At 39.9% G+C, this 21099-nt stretch overlaps 2 protein-coding genes and 1 long non-coding RNA gene across 4 annotated transcripts in view; 2 read left to right on the top strand and 1 right to left on the bottom strand.

The window, feature by feature from the left end:
* Nucleotides 1-7094: 7094 nt before the first annotated feature.
* LOC130929064 (oocyte zinc finger protein XlCOF6-like) overlaps nt 7095-21099 on the top strand; it is a 36462-nt gene continuing 22457 nt past the window's right edge. The window contains exon 1 of the mRNA XM_057855977.1: nt 7095-7374. Within this exon, the coding sequence (XP_057711960.1) occupies nt 7368-7374 (7 nt within the window). The 5' untranslated portion in view covers nt 7095-7367. The remainder of the gene's footprint in view (nt 7375-21099) is intronic.
* Nucleotides 13780-16127, bottom strand: LOC130929066 (uncharacterized). The gene is made up of 3 exons (XR_009066801.1): nt 16033-16127; nt 14616-15097; nt 13780-14288 (listed from the first exon to the last, which is right to left on the bottom strand). It is a non-coding gene; the product is annotated as an uncharacterized LOC130929066 (long non-coding RNA).
* LOC130929065 (zinc finger BED domain-containing protein 4-like) lies at nt 15348-19733 on the top strand. Of its 2 annotated transcripts, XM_057855979.1 has the most exons (4): nt 15348-17772; nt 17846-17992; nt 18321-18477; nt 18808-19733. In XM_057855979.1, the coding sequence occupies exons 2-4, from the start codon at nt 17893-17895 to the stop codon at nt 18956-18958; spliced, it is 408 nt and encodes a 135-aa protein (XP_057711962.1). In that variant the 5' UTR covers nt 15348-17772; nt 17846-17892; the 3' UTR covers nt 18959-19733. The 2 variants fall into 2 exon arrangements, with proteins under 2 accessions (XP_057711962.1, XP_057711961.1); XM_057855978.1 differs by having other exon boundaries at nt 15348-17992.

A 21099-nucleotide genomic window follows, 5' to 3' on the forward strand; every position in this document is an offset into this window, starting at 1 on the left:
CGAAAAGGGCTATATCGTACAGTATGTATGGTTTCCCTAAGGACCAAGAGCAGCAGAAAAAATGGATGGTCATGGCCAGCCGTCAAAACATCAAATTGAATGGCTTTTTTTTTTGGCTCAGTGGCCAGCAGTCACCAGCAGTAGGCACCAGCAGCTATCCCTCCCCAGCATAAGCAGCAGCATGATGTGCATCATGAAAATGACACCAAAAAAAAAATAAAAATCATACATTAAATTTGTTTTACATTATAATGTTGTGTCTATTATTTGTTGACATCTCTTTTCAATTCAATTCAATTTTATTTGTATAGCCCTATATCACAACAAGGTTGTCTCAAAGGGCTTTGCAGAGGCAATATCTCAAAATCTCTTTTCAATCTCTACACATTTCTAAAATATATTGTTAACATTTTGATGTAAACACTACAGGTTGTCATGCATTAACTTGGTACTCTTCAATGAGGGTGATACCCTCAAAGCTTATATCGAGCAAACAAGCACGTGAAAGCAGGTCATCTATACCAATACTCGCAAGCGTGAAAGTAAACAAAAAATTGAAGCATCTGTTAGTGTAAACTGTATTTTATGTGAATCATACTGTTTACTTTATTAGTTTTATTGTTGGGTGTATCAAACCTAGTACAATGCTTCGTCAATCATTAAAGTTGCTTGACTGCAAATTTTCTTTTGCAGTACTGTATTTTGTTTCTCTGATGTGATTATAACAATACATTCATGAACCACTCAACGATATAATCAAGTTTCATGAAAATGATTACGCCTGAAATTTGTTTATAGACTTGAAAATGCAATTTCTGGAGAAATTGCTATGGGAGCTTTGCTTTTGCAGGTAAACCCCTTGGAGTCACATCCTGCTGATTTCAGGTCACTTCCTGTTGATTTTGGGATACTTCAGGGTCACTTCCTGTTGAAATCAGGTCATTTCTAGTTGATATTTTTACCAACATGGCCATCAATGGTGTCGACTTACATACAGTGGGGAGAACAAGTATTTGATACACTGCCAATGGGAAAACCCATTGTCAGTGTATCAAATACTTGTTCTCCCCACTGTATCTGTCAATGGAATCCAACTACATTGGCATTAATGGAATCAACATATATGGCCGTCATTGGCATGGACGTACATTCGATTTGGACTCCAAGTGCATTGGCATCAATAAAATCGAGATTCATGGCTGTCAATGGCATCAACATACATGGCAGTCCTTAGCAAGGACGCACATGGCTGTGAAAGGCATCGCCTTACTTGTGCGCCAGTTGAATGTCAATGGGCTGTAACGGTAAGTTTTTGGTCAAAAATCACAACTACCCATGTTTTTCTGCCACTGAAGATAAAGGAGAAATTTTGCCCATTAGAAATGAATGGAACTATGTACATGGGAATGGCATGCTATTAGAAACGAATGGGCAATTTTGGGGGAATTTCGGGGAAACCGTAGGTTTTTGGCAAATTCTGTATACAACTTTTCTACCCCTAACTTTCCTGAAAATCTTAATGTATGATTAATCTGAATTGGACAAGAATTGTAGGATTTTAGGATTTTGGAAAAAAAAAAAAAAGTTTGCCCCCCCCCCCCAAAAAAAAACATGCGTTTTGGCGTGAACGGCAATTTTTTTTGGGTGTCTTTCGAAATATTCTCTGCGTCGCACCAGAATTCTGGTCATTTCGGTAGTTGAACGGTGTGGATGGGCAACCGGTTTGGGCTGTGCCATGCGCCGAAGAAATGCCATTCGGAAAAAAAAGGATTGACAAAGATTATTTCTTTTGTATTACATGTAGGCTTGCCACCCGTCCCTTGAAATACGGAATCGTTCTGTAATTGGGAATTAAAAGTCGAACCAATACGGAACGCAGTATATTCCGTATTTCACAATTGTCCCTTGGGGTGACCCCGCGCAACCCGCGGCTGCGGCGTCGGGAAGGGGTTGGGCGGCGGTGCGCCCAGCCTATGCACGTCTGTCACACAGAAACACATACCTAGAGATGGGATGCTCGAGCCTTCCTGCTCGAATCTGATTCGAGCAAATGAAGTAGAAGTGTGTCAAAGCAGTGTTCCGAAAACGGCGTCGAACAAGCCAAAAATCATGTGACCACTGCTGACGAGGCCTCGAACGTCACAGATGTATCAGCGAGTCACACTGTTTCCACAGGAAAATGAAAACTCGATGGGAGCCCGCCCGCTCAGTCGGTAGGAACACAATAAAAGGTGGCAGAATAACGCAGTTATTGCTTTTTGAGAGGAGGAATTTTCACGAGTGCGACAAACATTTGCTTATTTTCAAGTCAGGAGTGGGAATATCATTATCACTTAAAATTTCATTAAATTCATTCACATTGTTATACACTAGATAGTGGCATACGTTTATTTAGAATAGATACAAATACGACACAACCCCCCCCCCCCCCCCCCCCCCCAGAAATGATACTCAATTAAAAAATAAAATATTTCACATACCTTTCCTTACTTTTATTCGGCTGAATTATTTCCATCAGATTTTGGAAATCTTTATAGTATGCAATAAATAATATCCTGTTCCTAAGCACTGTGCTTACTGTACTGTAATATTTACAAAAAGCTAACAATAGAGTTACTCCCCGACATCTAGGACGAGCCACTTACAAGACTAGCACTGTCTTGTATTACAAATACTGCTTTAAACACGTCTTCACAGACAAAGCAATGACACGGGCTTAAAAAGATCAACTTTAATTGTGTAAATCACACTTAATGACGACACGATCTTACAGCTGAAATAGACGACATCCACTTAATCCTATTGAAGATATGTAATACTGAGGCAATTTGACAACTTTAGTTTTAAAAAGAAACATGCACTGTTTATCCAGTAGATAGAGCTCATGCAGTGTGTTAAACGCCTTGGAACAGTGATTCAATTTAAGGCAATTGTCTCAAAAGTGGTTCATTGTTTCGGAAAGCCTCGGTTTTTCCATCCCTACACATACCTGCGCTCATGAGTGACCACTGAGCCAACAATAATGAACAAAAAGGGCAGGAGATATTAAAGACAGCAAGATAGTTATCAGCCTGCCCGCTGCTGTCTGCCCAGCACTGCGCGCCACTTCTGGGTTCGTTGCCTAGTTACCTCACTCGCTCTGCTCAATGCACCGCCCCGCGCATTTTCAAAACAAAGATGTCTTCAACACCAGACGCTCAGGAGTCAGGACACCCCACCTCATCCTCGAAAGAGGAAACGTCTCCAAAAAATGGAGTGGCTCGATAGTCACTGATGATGAGCATGCTGCAGGGGACCTCCACAAACGGAATATAAGATCCCAGAAGAGCCTTCATCACAATTCTTTGTACCTGAAACATCCCCTGAGCTTTATTTGGTATGTTATGATGCTCTTGTATATTGATAACATACAGGCTATATTTATATTTACCTTCATACATCTTGCATTGATAGGAGCATAGCTAGGCTATTTCAGTTGCTACTATGGTTGATTATTTTCAGGAATGTTGGATTTTTTTTAAAATATGCATTTATTATCAATCAATATGGAATGGATTTATGTACCCATAAAGAACATCTTATTTTGTTATGATAACTAATGCTCATAATTTGGAATTATTCCTAATAGATTAACAGCAAATAAACACTAAATAAATAGTCCTACTGCGAATATACCATCTATTGATTGATTAATTGTAATACCAAAATTAAAGCAAAAATTTGACATCATCGCACGCCTACCTTCTAAATTACTGCAGCTGAGGTGACACAGGTATACCACACAGTAAAACGTGTCCAGAGCTACAATAGTGTTGACTGTGGACACAGGCTCAATCAGAAGATTTTTATGTGATTCCAAAATGGTGAAGAAAATGACTTTGGAGAGAACAAAGCAAGAGGCATTGTTGAAACAAGTCCTGGGTTCAAAGGCAGTGGGTGATGTGCTCAAGATGTTAACGTCACCCATCCCATTCTCCGTACAGACCGGTGCCTCGAATAAATTGGGCAGGAAGATGTTTCCCCTTGCTGTCCAGTACTTCAGTCCAGAGTCTGCGGTCACCGACAAAATGCTGGACTTAATAGAGAATGCAGACGAGTCAGCTGCTGGAATTGTAGCTCTCCTGCAACATTCCCTTCAGAAATTTGGCTTGTCAATGGATCACGAGACCGGATTCAGTGTCAACAACACAAATGTTAATTACGATATCCATAACTTCGTTTTCACTAGCCTGCAGAAAAAAACAAAACAGTCTGCTGCAAGGAAACTGCCATGCCCACATAGTGCACAATACAGTTTTCGCATCTAAAAATACATACATTTCTATGCATTTTAGGAGTTCTGGGGATGCCCCTATTTTTCGCCCGTAAGGCTTTGGGCGCGTCCCTTATTTCTATTTCTGAAAGGTGGCAACCGTAATCGGTCTTTGTCAGTCACGTGGCCAAACTAGCGGACATACCCCCACGCGCCACTTTGAGTGTACCACGGATGTAAACAAACCAGAACAGGAGTAGCTCCGATGCTTCATTACTGCCTCCAACTTCATCGCTGGATATTAAAAAACTCCCTCGTTTACGGTATCAGCGCTTGCTTACATTTTAAAAACTATAAATCTCTCGAAGCTCACGGACATTTAACGAATGGCCCGGTGCAGGATCTCCGCATTTCGACCGCAGGACTGCGACAACACAGTCGTCACTCTCGTTGCTCCTCTCAGAAACAGGATACAGCTCTTACTTGAACATTGTTGAACTTGAATTGTACCTTGAATATCATCTTAAACATCGCATGACTAAAACAGGTGAAGGAACTGTCATAATGACATGCAAATTCATGTATATTGCACAATATTTGTTTCAGTGTTGACATTGCCATGCAAAGATGTGCAATTCTCTCAATGCAAGACTTATCATGTGAAGAGGGAAAAAATTACTTGAACACGTTATTCTACAACTAGTGTTATTTATTTTACTTCATATGCACGTTTTATATTTCCTTGTATTGCTATTTTCTGTTTACCATTGTGCTGCCGCTGTGTTTGGATTGAGAATTTTAGTAAAAATTAAATATCTAAAAAAGTAAAACTGTCAAACTTTTTGTTTTGTTAGCAAACATCGGATTTCCTATTCAGTGTTTATCTCCACAAAATTGTTTGAATGTAATTAGTAAAACAAAGTACTTTTCATTATCAAAACCAACACTAGTTATTTATGTACCTAAGAGAGGCAGAGTCAAGAAGACTTCAAAATTGTCACTGACATACTTTTATTAAACAGGTTTAAGTCATCTACAAACGTATAAAATAACTTTGCTTGTACAAACACTACGAAAAGAAAGTAATTGTACTAAACTACTGTTGGGCACTGGCTTGTCGGCACAGCAGAATTTCAAAACAGTCAATAATCAGTCTGTGTCACATTCTGATTGGTGTTGTGCGTCTCATCCTCTGTGATTAGCTGATCCCCTTCTTCTCCAGCTTCATATGTACCCTCTTCCGTCTGTAGCTGACGACTTTCTTATCCAGCATCAGGTGTGCCCTCCTCATTATGTTGGTGACTGTTTATTTCACCAGGCTCAGATGGTCCCTCCTTGGTCTGCAGCTCTTCAATGTTTGCATCCTGCTGGACCCTCATCTCTTGTGCTTGCAGTGTCTCTTTCTGTAGCTGCTCACGCCTACTTTTTCTTGAGCGTGCAGTGTTTGGTGTAACAGATGTGTGTCACAGATGTAGGGATGGTGCCCAGTCTGGGTCAGTCTCCATCATTTCATAAGCTGGTTCACCTGCAATCACATTAGGATTTATTTAAAAAGGTAGGTAAGATTGGATATTTCCATGGCATTTCACAATCGTAAACACTTAATTAGACATGCTACCATCCCATCAGATCTTTCAGATCACAATAGGAAATCTCACGCATTGATAAATATTTCTGTGCATTTTTTCTGTTTACCTTTATCTTTCAAATCATTCACTCTATGTTTTGATAAACGATGACTGAATATTTTAAAACCCTGAGTTATCACGAACAGATTAACCCATTTCCACTGCCCTCCCTCTTTGCCTGTTGTTTACAAGTGAGGCTAGCTAGCTAAGGTTATCCAATGAGAAAATAGCGACTTTAGAAAGAAAAAAAACAGCATATTCAGTATCAATACTTTAAAAAAAACTCCAACTTGCCTTTAAGAAAATGCCGAGAGCAAACACGCAGGAAGGGAGATATGGTGTCGAAAGTATTGCCCTTCCGTTTCTTTCACCGCTGCGACCCAGGCCATCCGACGCCACTACGTTAGTTCCTCAACTTGCTGTCCAGAAGTTAACTCTTTTCCAAGCAGGAAAACGAAAAAAATCTTTCGTCGTGGTCAACTTTGCTGCTATTTTTGTCGTGTGATTTAGTATGGCAGCCTTTCATACAACACGAGTGTCCAGTTTATAAAAGACAATGATGAAAGCAAAGACAGTTCTCACCGCTCCGTTGTTTACAATAAGTGAGCACTCAAAATGGCGATTCGACCCACAATACACTGCGGCTTTTGCAAGCGTTACGTCACCTGACAAAGTCCGATTCATACGGAGCCCCCCGGGTGCCAGGGTAGAAAATTTTTTTTAAAAATCATAGCTAATCTGTACCCACAGTTTACTAAACTGTACCCACAGTTTAGCAATCTGTACCCACAGTTTAGCAATCTGTACCCACAGTTTACTAAACTGTACCCACAGATTAGTAAACTGTGGGTACAGATTAGCTATGATTTTTTTATTTTTTCCATCCTGGCACCCGGGGGGCTCCGTAGATTCACATTAATCATACATTAAGATTTTCAGGAAAGTTAGGGGTAGAAAAGTTGTATACAGAATTTGCCAAAAACCTACGGTTCCCCCGAAATTCCCCCAAAATTGCCCATTCGTTTCCAATGGCATGCCATTACATGCAAAGCTACCACCAATGACCATTGTTAAATTAGGCCCTTAAAAAGTAGCGTTCCTGTCTGTTTCACGTTGGACAATGACAAGTGCAAAAAAAAAAAAAAAAAAAAAAAAAAAAAAAAAAAAAAAGCAAGCGGTGTCGTATACGTGCGCGTCATGCGTCATGACGTAGAGAATGTGGGTGGCTGGAGGTGCAGTCCAATTGCTTCGGAAAAGTCGTGCTTTGAACAATACACTAAGCCCCAAGACGTAATGTAACCGACTGAAAGGTGTCAGATATTTTTGGGCAAGAATCCGTTCTCGCTTCTGCTACGAGTCGTTTGGGTGCTCGTTGAAACTTCGAGGCCTGCTGTGTTAGCCTAGCCTCGTTTAGCAGCTAACAAAAAAGAACAAACAACTTGCCTGGGATAAACACGTCACCTAACAAGTCAACATCAAGTCCCAAAATGTCAGGTGAGTCAGTTGACTCATGACTCAGTTGTCTCGCAAATACTATACATTACACAGCAAAAAGCCTGGTGTTGAATTGATTCTCACAGAGTCAATTTCAACTCCTTTTCAGACTTTATATAGGTCCACACTTTCTAGAGTCAAATTAACACTTTGGAAATAGTTCAATATCAACACCACACCAAGAGTTCCTTCTTTAACTCTTTACCAGAGTTGACGTTATTAGGCAAATAACACTGCTGTGGGTTAAATGTTTACTCCTTACCTGAGTTAGAATAAATAACACTGTGCTCTGAGTTAAATATTTTACTCTTTCACAGAGTTGAATACCTAATCATTTTACTCCTTACCAGAGTTAAATACAATTGATTTACTCTTTACGAGAGTTAAATAATTAAATGTTTTTTTTACTCCTTCTGAGAGTTGAATAATTAAAAGGTTTTACTCTTTACCACAGTTAAAAATAGGGATTAGACAAATGACAGTTTCACATATAAAACATTTATTAAAACAAATAAAATATTAAAATAAATAAAACATTTCGTTTGGCCATGTTCTCCCCAGTCCAGTCAGTCTTTCATTACAGCAGTATAAAATCAACTATAATATATAGATGTTCATCTGAGGCACTGTATGAGCTCTGAACATCGAACGGTGTGCAACATTTCAGCTCAGACATTTTATTTATACACCTTTCCTCACTTGTGGATACTCTGAAAGCATGACGATGCTCATCAAACATCTCTGTAAACATCATGTTTGACAAAAAATAAATCTGGTCGCGACGCAGCACCGTGTTGGTCTGTTGGCTCATCAAATTCAAAATGAAGTGCAGGTGTGTGAGTCGCGGGAGGAGCTTATTTACATCTATCCTGAGTTGAGTTGAAGGCCCAAGTACACTGCATGCGTGATCGTTGCGGTTCCGGTCCGGTTCAGTGTTGCCTGCGTGCCACGCAGTCCGTCAAAAACAGGCAAATCATACCGGCTGCTGCACGGCTGCGGTCCGCCAACTCCGTCCCCTCGTGAGCTCTCGCGTGACCGCGCGCGATCATGTGCCATTTAAATCAACGACAAACACACAGAGTCTGTAGTATGTACTCATCAGAGAAGCAGAGAGAGAGCACATTTTTTTTCTTGCATATTGATAATGTAACGTTTGCTAAGCGGAAGTTTGGCCGCGAAAACAACACACGAGCTTCAACGCCTTTTTCCTCTTTTTCTTTATTAACTTCCCGCCACCTCACCAATGCAAAAACAACAACTACAGTGGGGAGAACAAGTATTTGATACACTGCCAATGGGTTTTCCCATTGTCAGTGTATCAAATACTTGTTCTCCCCACTGTATTTACACTGACGCTATCTAGTCCACCAATCGGAGCGTCGCGCTGGTGCACCAGCACACCAATGACAGCCCCGCGTTGGTGCATAAATTAACCCACCGATGACAGCCCCGGAGACACTACAATATTTTATTTGTGTCTGTCTCTTAATTCCAGATTGACTGCATCATGTTGAGATCAGGGCTCCGCGCAGGGGGGCTATTATGCCCTTGGTTGTGTCGGTGCGTTTATATCTTTGTGCACATTTAAAATTTATGGCACATAACATCTCATAGAGCTGTTATAAACAACTGATAAATAATCTGTCATATTTATAAAATGGATAGCGAATTATATTCGACATGAACTAAAAAAACAGCGTACTTGGAATTGGTGTCTCAACACTGCAGATTCATGTGGCCAGCGCAAACTGTTGTTTTTTCTATGAAGAGTCAAGTGAAATGTAGGAAAGAAAGAGAAACGTCTTGAATAGACCACCAGGTCGAAACTTGTGGGTGTCTCTTTTTTCTCTTTCGTCTCTTTTTTCTCTTTCGTACTTTCCCCCCTCGACTCTGTATACAAACCGAGATTGTTTGTACGCGGGGCACGAGAATTTCTGCAGTGGAACCACTTCCAGATACGCTGTCTTTTTTTTTTTTTTTTTTTTTTTTTTTTTTTGCTTAGCACGTCGTGTTTGATATCATTGCCAGAAAAACACACATAATAGGACACTTTGCAGTTTCGCTTTTAATGGTGTCCTTATAGTAATATCTGCTGCATGTATATCACTTTGTGGCTTTCCACCTCCATGATGAAGCGCTCATCATCCATTTTCGCTCGTGTTTAAACCGTGATTAGGCACCTGGGCTTTTGACGTCAGGCCCAGCTCCGCCCATTTTGCCGGATGCGTGTCCGGCAAAAATAGAAAATAGCCTATACCATCCGGCGGGCATGCGGCACGCCGGAGGTGGTTCGCAGTCAAGCCGGAGCACTGACGCGGCCGGTATACGTTGAACAATAGGATATAATGGGAACGGATTGGCTCCGGCGCTATTTTTTACCGGAGTCGGACCGGAAACGCAACGATCACGCATGCGGTGTACTTGGGCCCTAACACTGATGTCACACCATTTAAATCAGAGGGTGTTAAAAATTACACTTTGGGAGTCGAAATCAACTCCAGGGCGGAGTGATTTGAATGAACAATTAAAAACAACTCCAAACACTTAACCATTACACCAGACAGTGTTAAAACAACACTTTGGGAGTAGTATTAACTCCGATTTCCATCAACTATTTAAAATGACTCCAGACACCTAACCATTACACCAGAAAGTGTTAGAATTGAGTGGTATTAACTCGGGACTGAGTTGGATAACATTGACATGATCAACTCTTTCAAATAACTCCAACACTGAACCCAATTTAAATACAATGGTGTTAAAATGACACATTGGGAGTTGAAATCAACTCTGAAATGTTTAACCCTGGAATTTCAACTCTTTAATTTTTGCTGTGTACCATTCGAATGTTTACAGACACAAAATGTCTGATTAGTGCTGTCACGCAGCACCACATATGTTGTTTATTATTATTACTGTCTTTCATCGTCTCTTTCTAATTTAAATGTGATGTAAAGCACTTAAACTATTCTCATGTAACAATTTGCTGGGACATAAATCTGTAACAATACATTTATAATGACTACGAACCAGTGGTGCTACCAGGATGCCAGGCGTGGGTGGGCATTAGTCTTATCTGGGGGGCAAAAAAAAAAAAAGCTATAATGCTCAAGTAGGTCGAAATCCAGCGTAGGGCTACTGCACCTTAAAACATGTTTTGTTTTCTCCTTGAGATAACTGTTTATGTGATTTTATCTAAACAAATAAAAGTTGATTTGATTTTATTTGACTTAGAACACATCCATAACTGAACAGTATGGACATGCGGGTGACAATGTTTTTGTTAGGTAACCAATTGTGGTTCCTCAGTTTTATTATTATTATTATTAGGGATGTCCCGATCCAGGTTTTTGCACTTCCGATCCGATACCGATACTGGCCGATACCGATACCAACCGATCTGAGCACGTGTTAAAAGTTTAAAGTTATTTAGCCTCCTTACTTAGTTGTCAGACTCATGTTGAAAAGAGTTTTAGTACACTTGATAACAACTAGCCAGCTGAATTAGGTGGGTTTGAATAACACACAACGGTTGGTAACAAGTATTGACCTGTTTATTCAATGACAAACACAAAGCATTAAAAAATAACAAACAGAAATGACTTAGTCAGTAAAACGTGCAAATAATATTGTAAACTGTCTTGAAAAAGCAAAACACACAAACAACCTCAGTGGAAAATCCACACAACCCCCCCCCCCCAAGCTATTAGATGCTTTTAATGTTTCATGCATTAGTTACAATAATTGTATAAAAAGCCTCTCAGGTTTAAATAAACGACTGTTTCAGTATCAAGTTAACATTTTAAAACAGTAAATAAAATACTCATGTCCCAATTCTGTATCAGCAGCTTTAAACTACATTCAATTCATTTAATATTGCGAATCAACTGTTAAACTTGTTAAAATTGCTCCCCTTATTCCATAATTTCCCTTCTGTCTACTTTAGACATGTTAAAGTTATAAAACTGTTCTGAAGATAGATTCAAGTCAAGATTTTGCCGATTTCGGAGTATTTTAGATAAAAAGGTTCACAACAGCCTACTACACTGTAAAATATTAAAAGTTGACTTTACTAAAAAAATATATGCAAACTTGCTGCCTTAAAAAAATTAATTTATGTTGACTTAGATGAATTAGATTTGATTAACTTAATTATTGTGAGTTGGCAGTACTCAAATTAACTTAAAAAATTTGGATTATAGTCACTTGTTTTTATTGAGTTGGCAGTACTCAAACTAACTAAAATAACTGGATTACAGTAACTTGTTTATTTTGAGTGTACAGTACTCCCATCATATTCAGGTCAACTTAATTTTCTTGACCTAAAAGAATTCCACAATAGAAATTACATCTGCACATACTAATTTCATTAAAAACACATTATCTAACAGTAATGACCCCCAAAACACAATAAATGGAGAACACTCATTGGATTAATTCAATGGAATTAAAATTTACTTTAAAATGCTCAAAAGTGCATTTAATGAGAGACACTGGCTCCTGGCAGGCTGAACGGTGTTTGGTTAATGCTCAGTATCAATGAACAATCAGTGGATTAATTATAAACCTACTTTTGCAAACATTTTGCACTTCATACAAAGTATAAGTACCTAAAATAACCTTTTGCTACAGAAATTACTGAATAATACCTGAACTGCATCAATGTCCACTCCTATCCTGTAATTTCCAAAGACTAACAGGCGAGATCCTATTATCATAATTTCAGGACATTAACTCAGCATTGAAGACATGGCGTCAAACTAGTTTCCCATTACAACATGAGCTTGAGCTCTGGTAAAGCTAACAGTTCTGATTTCTCCAACAATATTAGTGATCAAAACTGGAACTACAATCAACATTGTGCCATGGTTTAAACTGCGCAGCAGTGATAAAATAAACATAAAAATACAGAACTCTTTTTAAAACACACAACTCAGTTCAAATTCAAATTTCACTTTAACACCTGATACAGTAAACAAGATACTTTGTTTTTTTCACATCACTAAAAGAGTAAATGCAAAACGTGTACTGGAGTTATACACCTGAGAAACCTAAAATCTTACCAAGAATATGTGTCTTATTTTTATTCAAATTCTAATTTCATATTAAGCTTTTTCCTCAAAAAAAAAAAAAAAAAAAAAAAAAACAATTGTAGAAAAAAAGGTTTGAATGTGAAAAAATATTTGAGACTCAGAAATTTACGCTTTATTTTTCATTGAAACTGTTTTCTTTGATCGAAGCAATCCTTTTTGTTTTTGAGCCATATTATGGGTAGGACATTTGTGTCCAAATGATTCAATCCCAATAAAAGTTGCTTCAATCAAAAAACTATTTTTAATCAAAGAAAAAAAAAACTTTTGCAAAAATTTTTTTCTGATTTTTTTTTTTTTTTTTTTTTTTAATTGACGTGTGACTTTTTTTTGAAAAGCAAAAAGTTTTAAACTTTTTTTTTTTTTTTTTAAGGTGGAAAAAGTTTTGAAGGCACTTTTTTTTTTGAAGTGGAAAAAGTTTTGAAGGCACTTTTTTTCGGTTGAATCATTTAGACACGAAGATCCAACTTCAACGCTACTTCTGACATGTTTGAGTGGCAGGTGATTACGCCAATGGCATAAAAGCAGGAAGCAAAAATAATGGCCACCAGGGCTCCATCCAGCCATCGGACTCTGCTCGAGTCCAAGCCGAAAATAGGGCACCGGTACGGGGGTGTGACATCGGCATCTCACCGGTGTGCCGGCGATGGTACGGTGCCCTGTTGCGGCACACTGGCGGACCCCGATATCACTACCCCGGCGCGGAGGCCGGCTGTTGAGTAGACGGCCCGCGACTGACACGACACTCATTCAAAGCTGAAGCGACGGGGCTCCCGGCGCGGGCTACTGGGCAGGCTAGTGTCGGGCCACTCGTCGGCCACTCCCATACCGGCGCGTCGCGACACTGCGGTTGGACCCCGATTGCCAACCGTCACGTCAGGGCAGTGGGTGAAGTTCCCCTCTTGAATCACATTAAGCAGCAGCGCACCATACCAGCGCGGGCACTCCGGTGAGATGCCGATGTCACCCCCCCGTACCAGTGCCCTAGTTTCGGCTTGGACTCGAGCAGAGTCCGATGGCTCGATGGAGCCCTGGTGGCCATTAGTCATTCTTTTATGCCATTGGTGTAGTCACCTGCCACTCAAACATGTCGGAAGTAGCGTTGAAGTCGTATCTTTGTGTCAAAATGATTCAATCGGAAAAAAAAAGTGCCTTTAAAACCTTTTCCACTTCAAAAAGAAAAAAAGAAATGCGTTCAAAACTTTTTCCACTTTAAAAAAAAAGTTTTAAACTTTTTCCTTTAAAAAAAAAAGTGACACGTCAATAAAAAAAATATATATTTAAAAAAATATATATATTTTTGCAAAAGGTTCTTTTTCTTTGATTAAAAATAAGTTTTTTTTTTATTAAAGCAACTTTTATTGGGATTGAATGATTTAGACACAAATGTCCTACCCACACTATGGCTCAAACACATTTCACATTTCTTTGCTTTTGTGTGCAGTGAAGGTCGAATAAATACTGCTCTGAAAGTTAGTCTTGATATGGGCAAGTAACCATTTGCCTCAGCTTAAGATGTCCTTGCAAATGGGTAAAGAAGTCTGCTTCTGAGCAGGGCTCCACAAAGTTGCACAACTGACGGTCAAATGCAGTTTCTCCACTTTTGCCTGCATCTTTTTGAGAGTGCCATGTCGATAGGTGTACTTTGAGTGCATTAAAAGATTTAAATGTGCAGAGGCAGTCCTTATGAAGACATGGGAGTAGGGATGTCCGAGTGTGGTATCCATGTTTTAAGCGGTAATGCTTAAGCAAGTAGGCTCTTTTCAGCAGAAAATGTGCAGTACTTGCAAGTCCACTGCATTAGAGAATACTGCTTTGGTTGACCTGAAAAGACATGATAATTTCAGCATTGAGAACTTGTTAGAAAAAAAAAAAAGTTACATTTTTTCTTAACAGTCACAAATTAAAATGTCCAATTATTTTTAATCACAAATTAAAATCTGCAATAAATTATTTTAATATTCACAAACTAAAATGTTTAACAATGAGTTATTTTTAAATTAACGTAATTGATTATTTTTGAACATTCAAATTGAGATGTACAATTAATTTCTTAATCCATCTGTAAAAACATTCATGCATGTTTGTTATCCCAACCCATGAAACAAATACAAATATTAAATGATTCATTGATCAGTGTATGAAACATACCTGTAATTGCTGAGACTGAGGTATGTGTGGACTTTTGACCATTTGCTTCAGCCTGATTGGGGGATGGTGAAAAAGAACACAAAATTAAGGCAACAATTTCAAAATATAGGCACATAAATGACCAACCTTAAACACACCAGGTTGTTATGGCGTCGAGTGTGATCTCTGCACTCTTTCTATCTGTATTCCTATATTAGGTTAGACCAAAGTTAAAGTGGTGAAATAACAGGGGGAAATGTGATCTAGTCCTCTGATTTTTGCGATTAATGCATTTTAAAACAATTTCAAATTATCAGTGCAGTTTGATCAAACATGGAGGGGGAGCACTGCACATGAAGAAAAGCAAATGGAAGGGCAGATGACAAACACTCTAAAGCAGGGGTCCCCAAACCTTTTCCTGTGAAGGCCACATGACTTTTCCCTTCTCTGATGAGGGGCCGGGTCAGTTTGTAACAGAAAAAGTGTGACGATTGCAGCAGTGCCTAAATGTATAAAAATTATTGTTTTTCAGAAAGCCATAATTAAATAACCCTTTCTGAATTCTTCTTGGAACAAAATAAAATAAAAATAATTATAACATAATATAATATCATATAATAATGAATAATAATAACACAATTAATTAAATAGATAATAACCAAATAACCCTGTCTGGGTTCTTCACAGAAAAAAGCCAGGAAATAATAACACTATTGGGGGGGGGGGGGGGGGGGGTTGGGGGGGGTTCAGGGGGCCGGACCAATTGTGGAGGCGGGCCGTATCCGGCCGGCCCGCGGGCCGTAGTTTGGGGACCCCTGCTCCAACGCAAGAACCGATTACGTTGGCGCACATAAGGTCTGACTGTGCATTTAGCTCTTACCTGAGCCGAAATAGACAGGCTGAAGCTGACTTAATTCTAGCACTAACTCTGTAAATAAATCACTTTATCGACATTTCTAACATTTTTACGTGAGAAAGTAGCCGTTTAGATCCACAACGTGCAAATTCGGCGCTACTCAAGCTAGCCGTAGTGATTAAGGCACTTCCTGTTAGTTTCACAAAATAAAACACCCGCTAACGATAGAATTAGTGTTTTTATTTTTAAAACAGGAAGCGAACCTCCCCTCGGTCTAGCTAACTTAAAACCGCTCGGTAACTGTTTTAAATCGGTTTTAAAAACCTCTCCCATCGCCTAAAAACGTTACGAGCCCCGTCTGTCAAGAATTCAAAACGCCGGCCGGCATAAAATGGGAGTCTACCATAAACTGTAGTCTACATTTGTTTCTGAAAATGATGAGGTTCCTGTCACGGTTATATAGCATGCTTGCTAGCGGTGATATTTGATGTAATTGACACTTCTCCTCCCTGGCAGCACACAGGCTACTACACTACAACAAGACAAATCGACGGTTTACAAAAGAGTAAAATATGTACTTACCAAATCAGTGTGCTGAGGACAAGTAAACCCACAATGGCGAAAATAACTGAGAAAGGTGTTGGAAAGAGCGCGAAAGTGGGCAGGGCAGATCTGCGCATGTCTGATAGAACGCCCAAAGGACACTGGGAACAAGAAATTATTTTTTCTAATTTGACTTAACTGGGATATATCAAGTTAAGCAAGTTCTCCAACCCCAAATTACTACTTACTTATTTAAAAGTAGTGTTCACAACAGGTTGATGAAAATTGAGTTTAGTTCACTTATCACATTTAATTAATTTGAATGTTAGCATTTACAGTGTAGGGAAGTCTCCTGCTTTAAGATGGCAGCTGTTTAGTTTTCCGTACTTCAATGTTGCTAACGCCGACGAGTCTGTCATCTAGCATCTATTTCTATATAAATATGATATCTAAAGCTGCCGCCGATCGATCGGGTCCGATCACGTCATTTTCAAAGTATCGGAATCGGCAAAAAAATATCGGACATGCCTTTTTTTATATATATATATTTTTTACTTACATCGTTTTCTAATTGTATTTAACGTTACAGACAAAATGTCTTACACTCATCCAGTGTCTTTAGTTTTGGTTTAAAGATTGGTTCATAATAACAACAAACATCCTCCCTCCCCTGCCATTTAGTGTCGCACTCATAAAGTGCGGCACCGAAAAGAAAAAAAACTTGAAACATGGCCGACAGTGACGTCGTGTAACTTTATTTTAAGCGGAGGGGGTTCAGTGTGGCTGAGGGGGGAAAAAGGCCAAAGTCTAACTACAAGAAGCAGTGGATAAACGGAGACGATGTCCAAAGTTTGGAATTATTTTAAACTTGAAAACGAAGGCAGCCCAACAGCCCGGTGCAATGTTTGCAAGGCGGACATTCCGCGTGGAGGAACGAGCAGGTCGTCTTTTAACACAACCAACCTTATTCGCCACCTTAAGAGCAAACATAAAGAAGAGACATATGCAGAGTACGTCGCGGCAACGGCTGCACTGAGACGACCGACGCTTAAAGAGACTTTTCAAAAAAAGGAAAAGCTGTCGGTGAGCAGTGAAAGGGCCAAAACAATAACAGCCGCGGTAGCTGAATTCATCGCGTTGGATGACCAGCCGCTCTTCCGTGGTAAAGAATGCGGGGTTTCGCCGGCTCATGGAGATCTTGGAGCCACGTTATGCGTTGCCTTCTCGTCAGCATTTTACAAATAAAGCGCTGCCTGCCGCACAGAAAAGGCTACGCGATCACATACAAGAGAAGTTAAAAGACGTACCTGCCGTTGGATTTACGACAGACATATGGAGTTCTTTTGTATGTCCATTGTCACTAATTAGCTTCACTGCACAATGGATTGACCCCAGCTTCAAGTTACAACGAGTGACCTTGCACACTCAGGATTTCAGAGGGTCTTACACAGCAGAGCGTGTTAGAGAGGCGATCGAGGGAATGCTTAACAGTTGGGGGATAGATAAGTCAAGGGTGCATGTGATTGTACGGGATAACGCGCGGAATTTGAAGAAAGCTATGGATGATATGGAGATGAAGAGTGTGGGCTGTCTCGCACACACACACTCCACCTTGCAGTGCACGATGGTCTACTGTCTCAGCGCAGCGTCGTGGACACTCTGGCGACTGCGAGAAAGATTATTGGCCACTTCAAACATTCCCCATTGGCCTACTCCCATCTGGAAGATATCCAGCGTGAACTAAAGATGGACGTCAAGCGTCTACAGCAGGATGTGCAAGTGAGATGGAACAGCAGCCTATATATGTTGCAGAGTATCCTGGAGCAAAAGCGGGCATTGTTGGTGTATTCAGGTTCCTATAACCTCCCAGCCACACTGACAACCACGCAGTGGACCCTGATGGAGAAGACAGCTGAGGTCTTGGTTCCATTTGAAGAACTCACAAAGGATGTGAGCATGGCCACTGCATCTGCAGCTGATGTCATCCCGGCAATAACAGGTTATTTTTTTTATTGCTTATGAGTTGCACTTGCTGAACATTTATAATATTGCAATTCTAAGAGAAATTAGAGAATATTTTATTTTAATATAATTATATTTTACCTAACCACTAGAACCACATATGGGTATCTAACCGCTGTCTCTCGGGGCTCCAGAAGTGTATTTTCCGTTTTCTGCTCTTGTCAGGAATGCTCTTGCTGAAAATAGCTGATCTGCAGTAAAGTTGTGAGCTTGCTGGTCTGCTATTTTCAGTACAAGCTTTCTCACAATGTTGATGCTGGGGTTTAAGAGGTTAAACCATCCATTCATTTCACTCATTCAAACAGCTCTCAGACGTCTGCTGTCTACAGACAAGACCACTGACCAGGGGGTCAAAACAATGAAGAGCACACTCCTAGATGCAGTGGAAACTCGCTTTGCTGGTATAGAGGAGGAGCCACTGTACAGCATTGCCACTCTGGTGGATCCAAGATATAAAGACAGGCAAGTACTATAAACCACTGTACTAGTGAATGCAATCATTCATTGAAAGAGAAAAACACCTGTGTTTTTAAATTCTAAGCTCATTTAATTAAAGGCATTTTAAAATAATATTCACTTGAGTGCCGGAATCCCTTTTTCTCCTTTATCCTTATGCAGCAATTCATTATTCAAGAAGACAATTTCTATTTTTCTGTCAGATTAAATGTAGGTTTGTTGTGGTGGTCATGGTTACATTTTTGTTATAGATGTAAGGAAATTTGTCTGACAAGCTGTTGTGCTCAGCTTATTAGTTGACTAATTGTGGTAATTATTACATTTATCTATTTTTAGATATTTCACCCACTCTGACAACCTGTGCATTGCCAAGGATAAGCTCATCCAGGAGGTAACAAAGATGGAGGAGAGAGCAGCCACTGTTAGTGAAGAATCGGCGGCAGCAGTAGCAGGACAATTCAAGCAAGAAGTGCCAAGCAGGAAGTAGCAGCCTGGGCAGCATCTTGGACGAGATCCTAGAGGAGAATCCACTAGAGGGCCGGTGTGTGAGTACATCAGCTGAAGTCCAGGTGCAGACCTATCTCATGGAGCAAACCAGCAATAGGAAAAGCAATCCTCTGCAATATTGGAAACAGAATGCGTCAAGGTTCCCCCCACTGGCGGATGTTGCAGCCAAGTTTCTCTGTGCCCCCTGTACCTCCGTGGACAGTGAGAGACTCTTTAGTGCTGTTTCCAATATCCTTGATGAAAAAAGGAACAGGCTCTCTGCTGACAGAGTAGAGATGCTGATTTTAATTTTGCCTGAATATGACGTTGAGAGTGAGAGTGGAGACGAAGAGTAGCTAATTGTCCCTTGATTTAAAAAAGTTTCTTGAGGTTTTATATCCCATGTTTACATATCGTGTTTGAGCTGTGAAATTTATATCTGTTCATGTTGTATTCAACTGCTGCACTAAGGCTAAGCCAAAATTTATTTTATTCTCATTGTTTGTGAATGTGAGATTTTGACTGAATGTCACTTTTAAGCCTAGTAAGTAGGTAAACTACCTCTTTTGAAGATTTTTGTTATTGCACTATTCTGCACTCAATGTTTTAGTTTACATGTTTATTGTTTACATATTTTATGGCACAGTGCTGATAAGCTTTGTTTTGATCCAAAGCAGTGGAACAATGTCATGTTGGACAATGAAAAAAAATAAAAAAATATATATAAAAAATAAAATTATTTTTTCTTAATGCATTGCCAAAATGTATATTATTGGGAATGAATCGGGAGCCAAAAAAAAAGCAATCGGATCGGGAAATATCGGGATCGGCAGATACTCAAACTAAAATGATCGGGATCGGGGCATCTCTAATGATATATATTATCTACAGTAAAACGATGTTGACCTAGTTTGTAGCGGCTGTCAGCAGCAGTCAGGTATTCTTGTGTTTTTTTTATCCAGCGGCATGAGTTTAGCTAAAGCCGTGAGTTGAGCATTGACATTACCTGCGTCTATGACTAGAATGATGTTTACTCTCGGTACGCAATGCGGTCCGTTTCTCATTGCGTCCCGAAGACCGCGCTGTGTATTAGTTCCGCTATACTTGACATATTTCAATAATCGGAATTTGGATGTTTGTGAATCGTTCTCGAATCTTCCATGGTCGAATCACTCAAGGATGTAATGACGGCTGGGCATGTTGTACTGTGGTTCTAAGTGTTGGATGGTGCATCTTTACTCACGAGAGATAATGGCTCGTCATCCAGAATGAATTCTTCGGCAATGACTCTTGTTATTCCCTGGGTTTTGGGACTGTCGGGTGCCAGTTTGTCACGCATAGCAAAAGTTTCTGCCAGTGTTAGTTGCGCAGGACCTTTCTTTTTGTCTTCGGCTTTCTCAACATACGCCGTATATCGTTTGTGGTGGTATTTCGCTAAATGCTTGATTAGGTTGGTTGTATTAAAACGTCTTACAGCTTTACCACCACGCTTGACTTTATTGTGGCATATGTTGCACTCAGCCTCTTCGTTGTCCTTTAAGGTGAAATGATCCCACACAGCTGACATTTTTACCGATAAAGTCTCTCGGTAAATTGGGAGACGGTAATGTAGTGTGTTGAAGGTGTGCCGTAAAATACCGACCGGATTTTAGGGAAAGCGAAGCAAAATCTAGAATGGATTATGTAAATCGGTGCGCTGGAAAACGCGGACCGGACTTTAAAAAACTGGAACGGAAGTCTGGATCGGAATTTTTCCGTGTTGGATGATCCAATACCGATGCGCATTTTTTTGCCCATATCGGCGTCCGATCCGATCCAAATATCGGATCAGGACATCTCTAGTCCTAAGCATTAGGGTCAGCAGCAGCAGAGTAGATAAATAAATGTCCGGTATCACTGCAGTGAAGTACATGAAAAAAACCTTCGTGATGCACGTTGACAGGACGCTATGACAAAGTATTAGGGCCACATAAATAAAATAAGGACTATGACATTAAAGTTGTACTATTGCTATGAGAAAAAAGTCACATTATTACGGAATGGTAACTTTCCAATAAGAACATGTACCTTGACTTCGAGCCAAATCCTTCTATTGATTATAATTTCTTCAGCTACATTAGCCCGACGTAATTATACGACTTT

The sequence above is a fragment of the Corythoichthys intestinalis genome, chromosome 13, assembly GCF_030265065.1.
Source record: "Corythoichthys intestinalis isolate RoL2023-P3 chromosome 13, ASM3026506v1, whole genome shotgun sequence".
NCBI lineage: Eukaryota > Metazoa > Chordata > Actinopteri > Syngnathiformes > Syngnathidae > Corythoichthys > Corythoichthys intestinalis.

Bases quoted from the DNA above. Each gene is read 5' to 3' on its own strand.
- LOC130929065 (XM_057855978.1), top strand. From the start codon at position 17,740: ATGGACGTCAAGCGTCTACAGCAGGATGTGCAAGTGAGATGGAACAGC. The intron at 17,993-18,320 runs GTTATTTTTTTT...TCATTCAAACAG, and splicing joins TGTCATCCCGGCAATAACAG to CTCTCAGACGTCTGCTGTCT. The intron at 18,478-18,807 runs GCAAGTACTATA...ATCTATTTTTAG, and splicing joins GATCCAAGATATAAAGACAG to ATATTTCACCCACTCTGACA.